This window comes from Agelaius phoeniceus, chromosome 1, assembly GCF_051311805.1.
Source record: "Agelaius phoeniceus isolate bAgePho1 chromosome 1, bAgePho1.hap1, whole genome shotgun sequence".
Classification (NCBI taxonomy): Eukaryota; Metazoa; Chordata; class Aves; order Passeriformes; family Icteridae; genus Agelaius; species Agelaius phoeniceus.
The window spans coordinates 8,524,254-8,538,032 of record NC_135265.1 but is presented as its reverse complement, the minus strand read 5'-3'; the positions used below and the strand labels follow the sequence as shown (position 1 = coordinate 8,538,032).

Here is a 13,779-nt window from a genome sequence, read left to right as displayed (position 1 = left end):
GCTGATCCCCCCAGCTCCCTCAGCTGCTCCTTGTCACACTTGTGCTCTGACCCTGCACCAACTTCCCTGCCTTCCTCTGGACACAATCCAGCACCTCAGTGTCGTTCTTGTAGTGAGAGGCCCAAAACTGAACACAGGATTTGAGGTGTGGCCTCACAAGAACCAAGGAAAAAGGATGATCACAGAGATGATCACAGCCTTTGCCTTGCTGGCCACACACACAAACCAAGATGCCCTTCTTGGCCACCTGGGCACACTTCTGGCTCATGGTCAGCCACTATCAACCAACATCTCCATGCTTCAACAATAAAAAACCCCAGAATGTACTACACAGCTTTGCCTCTTCTCACTGTTGCAACAAGGATCACCTAAAGGAAACAGAGCATGAGCTAAATCATGGGCAAAATCTGCCAGTGAAGGTCATTCCAGAAACAGCAGCTCCCCAGAAATGCATGGAACTGAGATGCAGTGGAGGTGAAGATAACATCATCTGCCAAATCTCTGCTTGCCTTGGAGGCCCCAAGCTCATCCACTACCACTGAGCCTGCAAAGGCAATGTGAAAATAGGAGTGAACATCAGGACAGCACAGGGCAGGGAAGCAGCAGCAATGCAGCACAAGAGAGAAGTCAGGTGGAAAAACCATCAGTCATCTCAACTGGGGCAGTAAAACCACCAGAAGTCACTGAAGCAGGTTACACTCTGTACCTAAACATGCACTTGCCTTCCAAGAAACAACTGCTGCTCCATATTTCTCTCAATAAATATCCTAATTTAGCCCACCACTTCCTCTTGCATAGCTTAGTTTGCAAATGACAATTTTGCTACTGAAATATGTAAAAACTTCCATTTCTCTGCAAGAATATGCAAAGGTCATTTGCTCTGTTCAGACATCATGTCTTGTCACCAGGAAACTGGAAGCACATACCCTCACATACCCTCAGCCTCCACTCTCCCCTGCTCTGACCGCAGCCCAACAGAGAATGCACAGCTGGATTCACTCTCTGTTCACACATTTTAACAACTTAGGTAAGAATCCAACAAGTGGACAAAAGTTATGCTCAACAGAAGGAAACCTGCTTCAGTTGAATGGCCTGCAAAATACAGCCTGCAAGGACAAAATCCAATCCTTGCAGTCTGACACTGAATTGGGATTGCTAAAATGCCATAAATCCACTTACCCTCCTGAGTCTATTTGCATTCAACTCTTTGACCAAGTACACTGCCAAGGAACAACTGTTTTATTGAACTGTGTTTTTTGGTTGGTTGGTTTTTTCAATAAATCTCCAAAACCAAATCTGTCTTCAGCTCTTTAAACTCAGCCCAGTATCCTTAAGTGAATATTTCCCATATACAATGACAAACCTACTCACTTCTCACTCCATCTCATCAAAATATCAGTGTTAGTGACTGATGGAAGTTTAAAAGAAGGTAAAAACATTAAAAAGAGAAAATCCAGATCTTGCAACATCACTGTATTAAGAACATTCAAACCAGAAATTTCAATCATAAATAGCTATGAAAGAATGATCAGTATGAATTATGATACAACAGAGGACAAGTGTGGCAACTCTTTTATTTTGAAACAGTAACTAGAAATAATTCCCCTTGATGAGGTTCTCCCCTTTACTATCAACAGATATGTATATATTTAATTTATCTTTTATGTTTTAACTGACTTGCATAATCTAAAGCCATTGAAAACAGTTGTTTTACAGGTCTCTGCTCAAATATCTCCATATTGCAACCTCCTATTCCAATTCCTATTTCACTCACAGAGGAAAATCAAACAAATACACAAGTATTTCCCATCTTCCTCCTGAACACTAAATTAACTAATTCTGTGGTCTCTGTGGGGGGAAGAAAAAAGGTCACATTGCTCTCTTTATGGTCACTCAAAACCATGCTGCAGTGCCTTAGTGCACTGACATTTCAAGGGCACGAACATCCTACACTGACACTATTCTTACAGCTGGATTACAGTAATCCACTGACTTGATGTAACCACCACCAAAGATTATTTTTTAAGGTAAAGCAACTGGTTTGGCAGCAACCCAAATAACGAGTGTCCAAATATTGCCTAACACAGCTCAAGAAAATTGCCACCAGGAAGACTGTAAATTCTTTTTAAGGTGTGCCTGCTTGCAAGATATATTTTTTCATTTCAGGCACCCCTTTAGCACTAGAGCTGCATTATAAACCAGGAGCACTTGAAGATCTTTCACACCATCCTTCCAGAGATGGACCTTCACATCAGCCAGTTTAAATCTAGACAACACAAAATTACACACCAAACCTTTCTTCTCTCCACAAAGAATCTCTCCACAGCACAGTGAAACACTTTTTGGTAGAACTCATGGTTGACTTTTCCACCTAGATATCAAAGTTTCACAGCCATAAAAATGTTTCAACCTATTACTACTGCTAGTGAAGAAATTATAGCAAAGGACAGTCCAAGCTCCTGGCAAGTTTCTGAACCTGGAAAGTGTGGACCTGAACTCTCACCACTCAGCCAACATCATGAACCTCTATGCTCCAGCTCTTCCAACCCCTCCAAATTTCTTGCATCTTATTTCTTATTTATGAGCAACTTCTACCAAAATTCAGAGCTGAATCACATCCAGCAAAGCTCCTTTCCCAAGTGCCCTCCAGCAGGATGCACACAAAATCCTCAAAATGACTGGTGCATTTGCCTTAGTGACCACACCTTGCAAGAACTGCTCCCCACATCCCCTTCACCTCCCTGTTCTCATCTCAACACACATGATATAAAGATCTTTGGGACAGAAGGAGACAGCTTTTCTTCTTTATGCTTATTTGTTCTGTGACAGCTGACACTGAGTGTTACAAATTATGCCATTTTGGCATTAAGGACTGTCAGAGCCCAGAGCAGGTTGTAGCTTTTCTTTAGAAAAGGAAGTCACAACAGTTACACACAGCATTCTATGCCAGCTTTATTTGTGAGACAGCAGCTCTGAAATGGATTCAGGCCTTGCACCTGCAATGTGCTGTGATACCTAACAGTGCTCATGAGGCATCATTTTCTCTCCATTTCTTAAACCACACAGACATTTCTTTTTCTTTGACCTGTCTAGGCAATAACAACATAAAATACCAGTAAATAACAATCAATGTAACATTTATAGCTGCTTCTCCTTGAGAAACTTTTAAGTCAATGTTTGTGTCACAGGTAGTTAAATGCCTGTAAAACATTAACTTGTACAGAAATAAAACCACTCAGCATCAGCAGAGTTCATAACCACTGAAAGCAACAGCCAAAGTTTAATTTTTTTTTTAAAAATAATTCTCAGTATTACTGTGTGGAAGATGGTAGGAAAAAAATGGATGATGGAAATCCATGAAAATAAGGGTTTAAAGCATTCAAATGCCTATGGCAGGGAAGAAGTTCTGTTTCTCTTGCAGCACTGGTACACAGCAACTGTTGCTAAGACACGCCAGGCACTGGCCACAGCTCCTCCTCCAGCAAAGCTCACCAAGAGGATGTTTGTGCATCAGCTGGGTACCAACTGGAAAATGCTGATAGGTGATCTCTAAACACATTAAGCCCCCTCTGATTTCCAGGCAAAATCAGCAAGTAAAACAAAAAAAAAAAACCCACAGCAAACCAAAAGAGACCTATTGAACACTAAAAAAAGCATGAAGTGAATAAGGAAGCAGAACAGGCCAGTTAAAGAGGGAAAACCAAAGCAACCCACAACTTGGCTCTTCCTAAAGTGGCAGGGAAATTTCAGGATGCTGCAGAGAAGGACTAATGCTGGCTGACTTGTCAGAGCAGCCTGTCATGCAAGGCTCTGGCCAGCTGTGAAGCACAATAAACACAAACACACTTGGGCCCCTGTGGCATTCACATTCTCTGAAAAATCCCTTTGCCCAGGATTTTTCTCCTGGGAAGCTGAGAAGCCTCAGAGAAAAGGAAAACAATTCTTATCTCATTTGCTTCTCTTATGTTGTGCTCACATCTGGAATGTGTTTGGAGATTGTTTCATTGGATTCTGCTGTGAGTTGTTTTCACTCTGGCCAATCAGGGCCAAGCTGTGTTGAGACTCTGGAGAGAGTCACGAGTTTTCATTATTATCCTTTTTAGTATTTAGTAAGTATCCCTTCTGTATTCTTTAGTAGTTTAGTATAATATTCTTTAATATAATATAGTATTATAGAGTAATAAATTAGCCTTCTGACAACATGGAGTCAAATTCTTCATTCCTGGCTTCATTGGGGCATCTCCAGGAAATCCAACAGGACCCCCACTAAAAGGCTCCTATTTTATTGATATTTACCCTGGTGCTGCACCAGCAGTGCTGCAAGTTGTTCCATACAGCTTATGTTCTGGTTTTATAATATATGGCCAAAACTGGTATCTTTTTTCCTGTTCAATGAGAACAGATCATCCACATCAGAAATCCACAAAATACAAACCTCATTTCTTCTCTGGCTGTGCTGATGGCAGTTTGTAACTCTGTGGACACCCCTTCAATAAAATCCTCCAATAAAATAATTTTTTTGTGTAAAATGGAAGTCTTAAGCTGCACAGTCAAGTCTCACAAGCGTGGGAGGTAAATCAGCAGAACACTGCAGAGCTCTTAACATCTTCAAATGGTACTAAGAGCCTGAAAAGGTAGTCACACATAGCAACTGTTGCTACGATGGAGTATTTTACTGCAGTGACATGGCCAAGACTTCTGGAGGAAGGAAAACATTTGACAACTGCATTTTCAGTCCTCCCAGACCTACACCTAAAAGCTTTCTGGAACACTAACCAGATGCTGTCTCACAAACCTGAACAATTCAAAATTCTACGTTCTGGTTTGCTTCAGCATTACACTTTCATGAACACAAAGCTTATTATTGAAGTTTTAGGCACTGAAGACTTCTCCTGATTGAAAACAAGATGGAGATGCCACAATGATCCTATAATTCAATGGATAAAAAAGTCCTACATACTCTTTATCCAACAGGTCTTTCAATGAAGTGACTAAAACTCACTGCTTTGGGGCAAAATAAAAATAAACCAAATATGATTCTTTGATAGGTAAGGGAGCCAGTAAAATAAAAAAAGAAAAAGAAAATAACAGAAAACTAGAGAAGAAAAGGTCATTTACCACATGAAAAACACCATTTCAATGTTTTTCAAATAATACTGAATATAACAAGCCCATCTTGCTCTATCCCATTCAAAACACTAAACATGACAACTTGGCAGCATTTCAAGAGCAAGACTCCAGCTTAAAAACATTTTACCAGATTGTTTTTATGTAATAACATATTTCTACAAAATATTTTTCTGCATATTTCATTGTTAAAGGTTACAAAACAGATAGGAATTGTAAAAACTTGATTTTCTGCACCTGAGTACACCATGTGATAACAGCTAAACAGTGAACTGAATTTTGGTATCTCTTGCCATGCAACACAAAAAACAGGTTTCATGAGCAATGTGTGTGCCTGTAGCACAGGCTGGCAAGGTAACTGTACTGTTAACATCAGTTTAACAGAAACTTCTGGTAACAAATCCTGACAGCATCTGGCAGGAAAAAAAACATGAGGTCAACAGGAATTTCTGAATCCAAGTCTGTGCTACAAACCCAACACTTCATGAAGCCCACTATAAATCCAGTCCCACTTATTACAAAATAATCAACCTTCCTACACCATCAAAAAAATCATGTTCAGCCTCACTACCACATTATGCACAAATACACCACACTGAAACACAAACAGTTCAGTTTATCTGTTCAGGGACAGACACCAGACAGCCTTGATATTGGTAAACAATTACTCATAGAAGCCCTAAGTACTCGGTGACTAAGTATGACAACCCAACAACTGCCTAACCCGTTCCTCAATTAGTGTATTTCATGTTTTGTTTCCAAATTATTTTTGTAGACAAAGTTTAGCTTCCTCAAAGACATAAAGCAAAATAAGGTACTACAGGAGAGAAATTATTTTTATCTTCTTATAACCAACCTTTTTTTTTGAGAGTTTGTATGCAAAGCAAGTCACTAGCAGTATGCAAGATCAGAACTAATTATGATATGCTGTCTGGAATTGAAATTTCTTAATCAATGCTTGAAAGAAATAGGGTCTCTTCTTCCTTTTCTTTTTTAATTAATAAACTACATCTAAACCCAAAACTACCAAGTCACACAAAAAATCTACTTTCAAAGTCTGATTGAACTAGAAAATATATTTGCTTTGGAAAACCAAAAGTGCCATAGTCTTTATATTACAAATGTTCAACAGTGAAGGAAAGCTGAGAGCTTAAATGAAATCCACATGAGCTTGGTTCCTAAATGGATTTGGACACTGATGAGAAACTGCAACTCTCCAGAAACTCTCCAGCATCCTTCAGAGCAACCAAAATTATAGTTAAAATTGAAGCTGCATCACAGCACAACATAACACAAGGTGAATCACATCACTTACTTGGAAGTTTTTTGGTCAAGCCTCTGAAAGCCATCATCTTAAATTATTCTGACAACAAATTCTATGTGATCTAAATCTGAGGTGTAGTATTTGATACAAAATAATTTGGCCTGGCTTTTGTAAAAACAACTGATACTAAGGCTATGTTTATTTCAGATGACTTGAAAAGAGAAGACATTCAGAAGAGTGAGACCTTGTCAAAAAAGCAGAGATTAAACACTGCTGTGTTTAAAGGACAGCTCCCTGCCTCAAGCACACTACTTAGCACTGGTTTCTGGCACTAGCCCCTAGTACAATACTACATACAACACAGGTGCACAGGTTCTTGGTACACCCTGAGCATATTATTTTATGAACTGTAAACTCTTTAGACCTCTAAGACATGGAGTTTTAATGTGTGCATCACCCAGGCACAAATGCAGAATCTATTTCCAGTCCCTGGAGGCCACTGCTGAATAGCCTGAAGCTCAAGTTCAACTGAATCTGTCACCCTGGACAATTTCTACTGCATCCTTGGACAGTGATCCACAACACACAGAACCTACCACACATGCTGTGCTAGCAGGATCAGCTTTGCTCCACTTTTTATCAACTGCTTCACAAGAGGCTTTTAAAGCCCTGACACTGCTGAGAGTGCAGGAGCAGACCTCAAACATGCTCAGATTCAGTGAAGCTGCTGACAGCCTCAGAGGTAAAGAAACACCCATTCTGCCACTGTCCATGCAAGACTGCCAGCAGGAAGGGACACATCTGTCAATGGACCCTCTCCAACTCCTCCTCCACCCCATCCCATGTCATGACTCACAACCCCAAGACATCTCCACCCAAAGTCTTCCAGGCTACTGATGTTCATCAGAAGTAAACTAATCCAAAAAGAAAATTTACAATAATTTTCCCTTACTGCAGTATGGCAGAAAATGAAAAGATTCTCCTTGCTTTGTTTTGAACATGTTTTGTTGCTTAACCTCTCCCTAAATGAGACTAATATCTAGCTGCACACTGACTCCAGAAATATCAAGATAAGTATCAAGAAAAAATGTCAGCATTTATACAAATGGCTTTACCTTATATGATCATTAAACCATGTAGAAGTCCAGGTTTGAAGGGACCCTCCAACACCACTTGGTCTCCCATGAAAAAGGGAGCCTAGAGGAGATAATTTATCTAGCACCCTGTCCAAACACATCCCAAAAGCCTCCAGTAACAGAGGTTCCATCATGTCCCTGAGGAAATTTTTCCAGTGACTGATTATCCTCCCTGTTAAAAGAGTCTTTCTTGTAGCAAGTGAAGCCTCTCCTGGTGCAATTTGTAGCCATTGTCCCTCGCCTGCTCTGCATGGATCCTGGTGAGGAGAATGCCTCCATCCTCTCTACACTCACCTTTTAAGATTATGTTACTCAACACTCAGTGTTTCCTCTGGTTCTGTTTTTGTGTGTAAAATTGGAACAAAGTTTGGGAACCAGTGCCTTATCAATGAGCAACGATGAGCCCTCAAGGTCCCTCATCACTTGCACACTCACCTCAACTTCTCATGTTTCAACATGCAGCCATTCTACAGCTTGAAGCAGGTTGGATCAGGCTGATTAGCTAAAGAATTTGCAAACTATTATGCAACTGTGAATTACTCCCAGAGACCTCACAGACCATCACTTCAAAACTTTCTGGTTTGTGAAACCCAACACCAAAAGAGCCTTAACCTTCATCCTTAGAAAGCTTTGCTGCACCAACACATCTGGTCACAGAAGTACTTGTGAATTATTTATTCTAAAGAATCACACCAGTATTTCCCCAAAACTTGAAAAACTATAAATGAGCAATGAGTCCATACATGCTGTCCAACAGACACATCATCTTCCTTCCATCAAATACATTGAAATGTTCAGCCAACACAGACATTTCACATTTCATTCTCAGTCCTATAACACACCCTTACAGAGGACTTAAACTTTAATCTGCATCCTCAAAGCCAAAACTATCCAATTTTGTCAGGAGTCATGCTACAATGTCAAATTAACACTAATTTATATCCACGACACCTATTTTGTACTATTTTACCAATCATTAGCCTGCTTTTTTTTTCTTTTAAGAAAGCAGAGGGGTGCTGTTATGCCCATATTTTAGTCTTTTCCTCACCCCAGAAATTCAAAAACTAAATTCCAAACATTAATTTCTACAGTTAAAACTTTAAACAACCAAAACCACTTAGTTTGGGGCTTCTTTCACATGCTACCACTACTGACTTTAGACAGCAGTCCCCTCCCAAAAACAGCTGCATATTCCTTTTCTGTAAGTCCTAGGCTTTCTTGACTGGGCTTTAAAAATGTATTTAACAACCTCAACCAGGAATTTTCCCTGAGCAGTCACATGGACCACATAAGTGTGTGACCTGTGGGTTCCTCCATTCAGCAAGTGTTGCACCAAGAGTAAACAAACACTGTCTATATGGGGCAGAGACCATATTTAAGTGGCCGCCATTTACTGATGAGCACAGTGTGAATGCTGAACAAACAACTGCTTGTGCCCACTTAAAAAAACAAAGGGATCCCAATTCACCCCTGGACACAAATGGGAACTCCACAACAACAAAAATCAGCCTTGAAATGGCAGTTTCACCACTTTCTTGAAGGTTGCCTGCTGCAGTACATGAAAGCACGTTCATTCAGCTTGAAGCAGTTTTAAACATGAGAACGAAAATGCTTCAAAAGTGAAACTTTACTTAAATTACTCTATCCTCAAAATACCACAAAAACTTCCACCTAGCACATGAATGGCAACCTTACTTCCACATCACAAGTGGAACCACAGACCTGAACCACAGAAATTAGCACAAAGACTTTCGAAAAGTAACTCAAATATTGCAGTATATTTAATCCTATTATAACAATGCTCAAGGTATTAAACTATTTGCTGTTTTACCAGTAGTGTTGTCCTTCCTAGTCTTCTTCCCAAACTCAAATCCTAAATTTGGGGATTTCTTTGTAACATTTACCTTTATGTACGGTAAGACTTCCCATAAAAATGTAATTATGGTTATTTCCTAGTTACCCATCAAACCAACCATGGAGCACAGTCAGACCCCTCAGCTGAGTGAGCACTGAACCAACCACTCCTCTCCTCCTCGACAACAACTTACTGAGACTAAATCACCAAAAAACTTTTGTACAGACAAGGACAAGTGGGTCAACTGACCACTCTGATCAGCCTTTATCAAAAACTGCTACTCCTAATGAAAGCAAGCACAGAAACACACAAATCCTCTTAACTTTATCACTCCTGAAGACTCCAGAGAGACCCCTGAAAGACTTTCTTTTAATCACCCAACCAAATGTTCTCATTTTAAAGTTTGCGTAATCAGAACCACAGAGCTGTCTATTAAAATGCCGTGTGTACAAGTATCTGTATTCATGCAGAAGCACAGTGGAACAAACACCTGAGAATCTTGGAGTCAAACACTGACTTCATTTTACACTTCTCAAGTGAGATCCTCTACTTCTTGATAGTCTACGAAATAAATTATAGCTATGCTGCAGATTAAAGACGTGTTACTCGAGCCACATACCTGTACCTGTAAAAACTATGTGAAAAAATAGCCATCATCCCTAGAGGTGTTTAAAGAACGACTGGACGTGGCACTTAGTACCGTGGTTTAGGTGATACGGTGGTGTTCGGCCATAGGTTGGACTGGGCGGTCTCACAGATGTTTTCCATCCTAACTGACCCTGTGAATGTCTTTCACTAAAACCCACCCACGTCCCCCGAAGGCCCCGCACCCGCGGCGAGGCCGCTGTCCCCACGGGCCCTGCCCCGCCGAGCGGCCGCAGCCGCTCCCTGCCATGGCCGGTCCCAGGAGCGGAGCGGCGCTGCCAGGACCCCGCGGCGCCAGGGCCGCTCCTTCTCCCCCCGATCCGCGCCCCCAGCCCCGGCCACGCGGGACGCGCCGCCCCCAGCCGTGCCCGTGGCAGCGCCTAGGCCCCGGGCGGGCCCCACCGAGCCCGCGGTCCCCTCACCCCGCCGGCCGCGCCGCCCCGAGCCGGCCCCGCTCCCCCGGGCGCGGCCCCAGCACCCACCTGCGCCTCCTCCCAGCGCGGCAGCCATGGCTCTTCGGCCGGCCCAGGCGGCGGCGGGTCGCAGCAGCGCCGCGGTGCCGCCCGCCGGAGCGGCGGGTGCCGGTGCCGCGGCGAAGGACGCGGGCGAGGGGCCGGGAAGGGCTCGGATTCAGCGCCCGGCGGGCCCCGCTCCCGCCGCCGGAGAACAACAAACTAGCACGACATGGCGGCCGCCACCGCCGTCGCCGCCGCGCTGCATGCTGGGACGGTGGCGGACCTCGGGCCCTCCCTCCGCGGCGGGGGCGGGCGGGCGGCGCGCGCCGCTGGTTGGTCAGGCCGGCGCCCCCCGCGCGTGCGCGGGGCGGGAGGGCGGCGCGCGTGCGCGGCGGGCGGGGCGCGTGCGCGGGGGCGGCGTGAGGGCGGAATGGCGGCCGGGGCGGGGCACGGCACGGCCAGCGCTCGCTGTCCCGGCTGCGTGCGGGGCGGCTGAGCCGGTGTTGGTGCAGGCTCCACTGGCCTGCACAAACAGGGGGAGTGGGAGGGAGAGACTCCCTCATGGAGGTCTGTACGTGTCGCTTGGGGACGTGGGTGATTCCTCGTACTACCGCTGAAATGCGCGGCCCGCACTGAATCACGGGCTCAAGTTGGGAAAGACCTGAGATCATCGAGGCCAGCCCGTGACGGAACAGCGGCATAGCAATTACAGCCCCGCACTGAGTGCCACGTCCGGTCTTTCCTTAAACGCTTCCAGGGACGGTGACTCCTCCACCACCCTGGGCAGCAAATTCCAATCTCTAATCGCGCATTTTGTCCCACCTAAACTTCTCCTGGTGCAACTCAAAACTATTTCTTCTTGTCCTATCGCATATTGCTTTAGAAATGAGGTCAGCTCTCCGCTGACCACACCTTCCTTTCAGGTAGTTGTAAAGAGTGATAAGGTGCCCCTGAGTCTCCTTTTCTCCCGGCTGAACAGCCCCAGCTCCCTCAGCTGCCCCTCGCCATTCTTGTGCTCCAGGCCCTGCAGCAGCTCTATTTCCTTTCTGTGAAGCCGCTCCAGTGGGTCCAATGTCCTTCGTGAATGCAGGGTCCCAGAGCTGCGCACAGGAGGCTGTATTGAGGCTTCGGGAGTCACTGCTCCAGCTTGAACCACCGAGTTCAGCTGCCTGTTGGGTGACAAAAAACCTCACAAGTCAATTAATTGAATACACCATGAGGGGGATGGGTCAAGGTGTGTTAGGTAGATCTATGATTCCCCCTCTTCCAAGGCTTAGCATGCAGAGAAGTTAACCCATGTATTAATTGAAGAAGTTCAGATCCTGTGGTTCTTGCTTCCCCACTCAAACCTCACCTGAGTTTCACAAAAAAGTGGCATTCCCAAGTGGCATCTCCCTTTATGGTTCAGAGTTACAACACGCTCAGTTTAGTTCACTGCAAGCTGTGAATCCCTTCCTGCTGGCACTCCAAACACTGCTCTCCTGGCTGCTTGGCCACTTGCCCCCTCTCATTTTCACTGTGGCTGCTGAGTAAATCAGTTTGGATCACTGATCAGAAAAGTAATTACCAAAAAGTTTTCCCTTCAACTTTTCCTTCCTGACTTCTCCAAGTCTTAACAGGGAAATCCAGACTTTTGCACAGGCCAGGTTAAGTGCAATATAAAATTATGCCATGATACAAAACAAACTTCTAGGTTATACTACTTGTAAGGAAACCAAATCTGACCTAAAACAATTTAATGGAGCCTACTATAACAAGACTAGTTCAAGTAAACGGCAAAACTTTCCCAGGTGGACAAATCCTCATGGAAATAATTAACAATGTTAGTATTTAAATTATCAGCGTTATCTGATTAAACCCTCGCTAGGAGAATAGGGAAGTTCTCATGTCACTTTGTTCTGTGCTCCCTGCAGACTTGTCTCTACATTGCATTTGATCTCATTTTTCAGGTTTTCCTCACAACCATACAGCTAGAGGTTTATTCTTTATGTACTCCTACAAACTCACAGCCAAATTCTGCTTTGATGTGGGAAACAGGCCATCAGTAGGTGATGGTTACTGATAATTTAATGTGTAGTCCATCAGTCCAGCTCTGACTGCCTGACATGGGGGTGATGAGTGAATACAACAACTACCAATGGTAAAAACCCATGAGGATTTCATGGGGGGGGGTCAGGAGTTCACCAATTGCTCCTTGGTATTGATCTTTCTTTCCTGAAGCTGGTTCGCAGTACAAAAGGGTTTCCTGGCAATGGAAGGAGTTTCCTGGACCCTTTAAAGGCTGTGTGGGGCAAGACTCAGCCAGGCTCATCTGCAGCCTGTTACAATTCACAGCTCTCCTGTCAAAATTCTCTGTATCCCTTTTGTTTGATGCTGGGAAATTGTTAAACAGTGTTCACAATGGGCAGCTTTGTGGAATTCATATATGTAGATTTTATGGATATTTTATACTCTATGTTTTTGCTAATTTTAATAGCAAATATTTTGACTGACAGTCCAAACAGAGACCAATTACCATTTTCTTAACAGACCAGTCCAATGTTAAAGAGGAATAACAGGACACTTAACTATTATTTTGTTAATATGCAAACACTTTTGCCACTTTGCACAGCTCTGGTACAAAAAAAGTGGCATTCCCAAGTGTCTGAACTTCAGCAGGTGTGAAACAGGGACCTAAATGGTAATGACAGAGACAGGTGTGGTGACTCTACTCACCTTCCCTCAGAACTTTCTATGAATTTTCAAATTCCAGGAACTGTACTTGTTCTGGATTCTGTATAAAAAGCCCCAACTTTTTCTCTGTACTACCTACACCATGCTATGAATGCAAATGTGCTCGTGTCTTTTCAGTAAGTTAACATACAGCTTCTGGAACCCATGAATTAAAATTGTTTTATGTGAACTAATCGTCATCAGTTTAAAAAATACTTTTGGAAGTTCTGCATAAATAACATATTTGCCTGTGCATCTTCCAAGCAAATCCTGTTGTAGTCAGGAATGCAACAGATTGTCTTGCAAGGGGATGAGGTAAATGACAGAGAGAGAGCTCAAGATCCAATAATCCTGGCTCTGCATTCACTGCATTACTGCAGCAGGTTGCTTTGCGTTTCCTGCCCCACATTTCTTCTTTTAAACTTTTCAGTAAAAATTGTTGTGTCCTAACTTCTCTACATTAATCTATTTCCACAGTAATAGTCATTATCAGTTCATTTACAGTGGGTTTGGATGTTAACATTTTCTTTTCAAAATAGTTTGTAACTTATTTCTGGAGAAGAAATAATATTTTTAAAAATCTTT

The 13,779-nt window shown here is 43.3% G+C and overlaps 1 protein-coding gene across 5 annotated transcripts in view; it reads right to left on the bottom strand.

The window, feature by feature from the left end:
* RBM33 (RNA binding motif protein 33) overlaps positions 1–10,760 on the bottom strand; it is a 103,385-nt gene extending 92,625 nt beyond the window's left edge. For 3 of the 5 annotated variants that reach the window (XM_054647310.2, XM_054647317.2, XM_054647343.2), the window contains exon 1: positions 10,510–10,760. In XM_054647310.2, coding sequence (XP_054503285.2) covers positions 10,510–10,537 — 28 coding nt within the window. In that variant the 5' untranslated portion in view covers positions 10,538–10,760. The remainder of the gene's footprint in view (positions 1–10,509) is intronic. The other 2 variants (XM_054647333.2, XM_054647325.2) reach the window with 1 other exon arrangement.
* Positions 10,761–13,779: the final 3,019 nt, after the last annotated feature.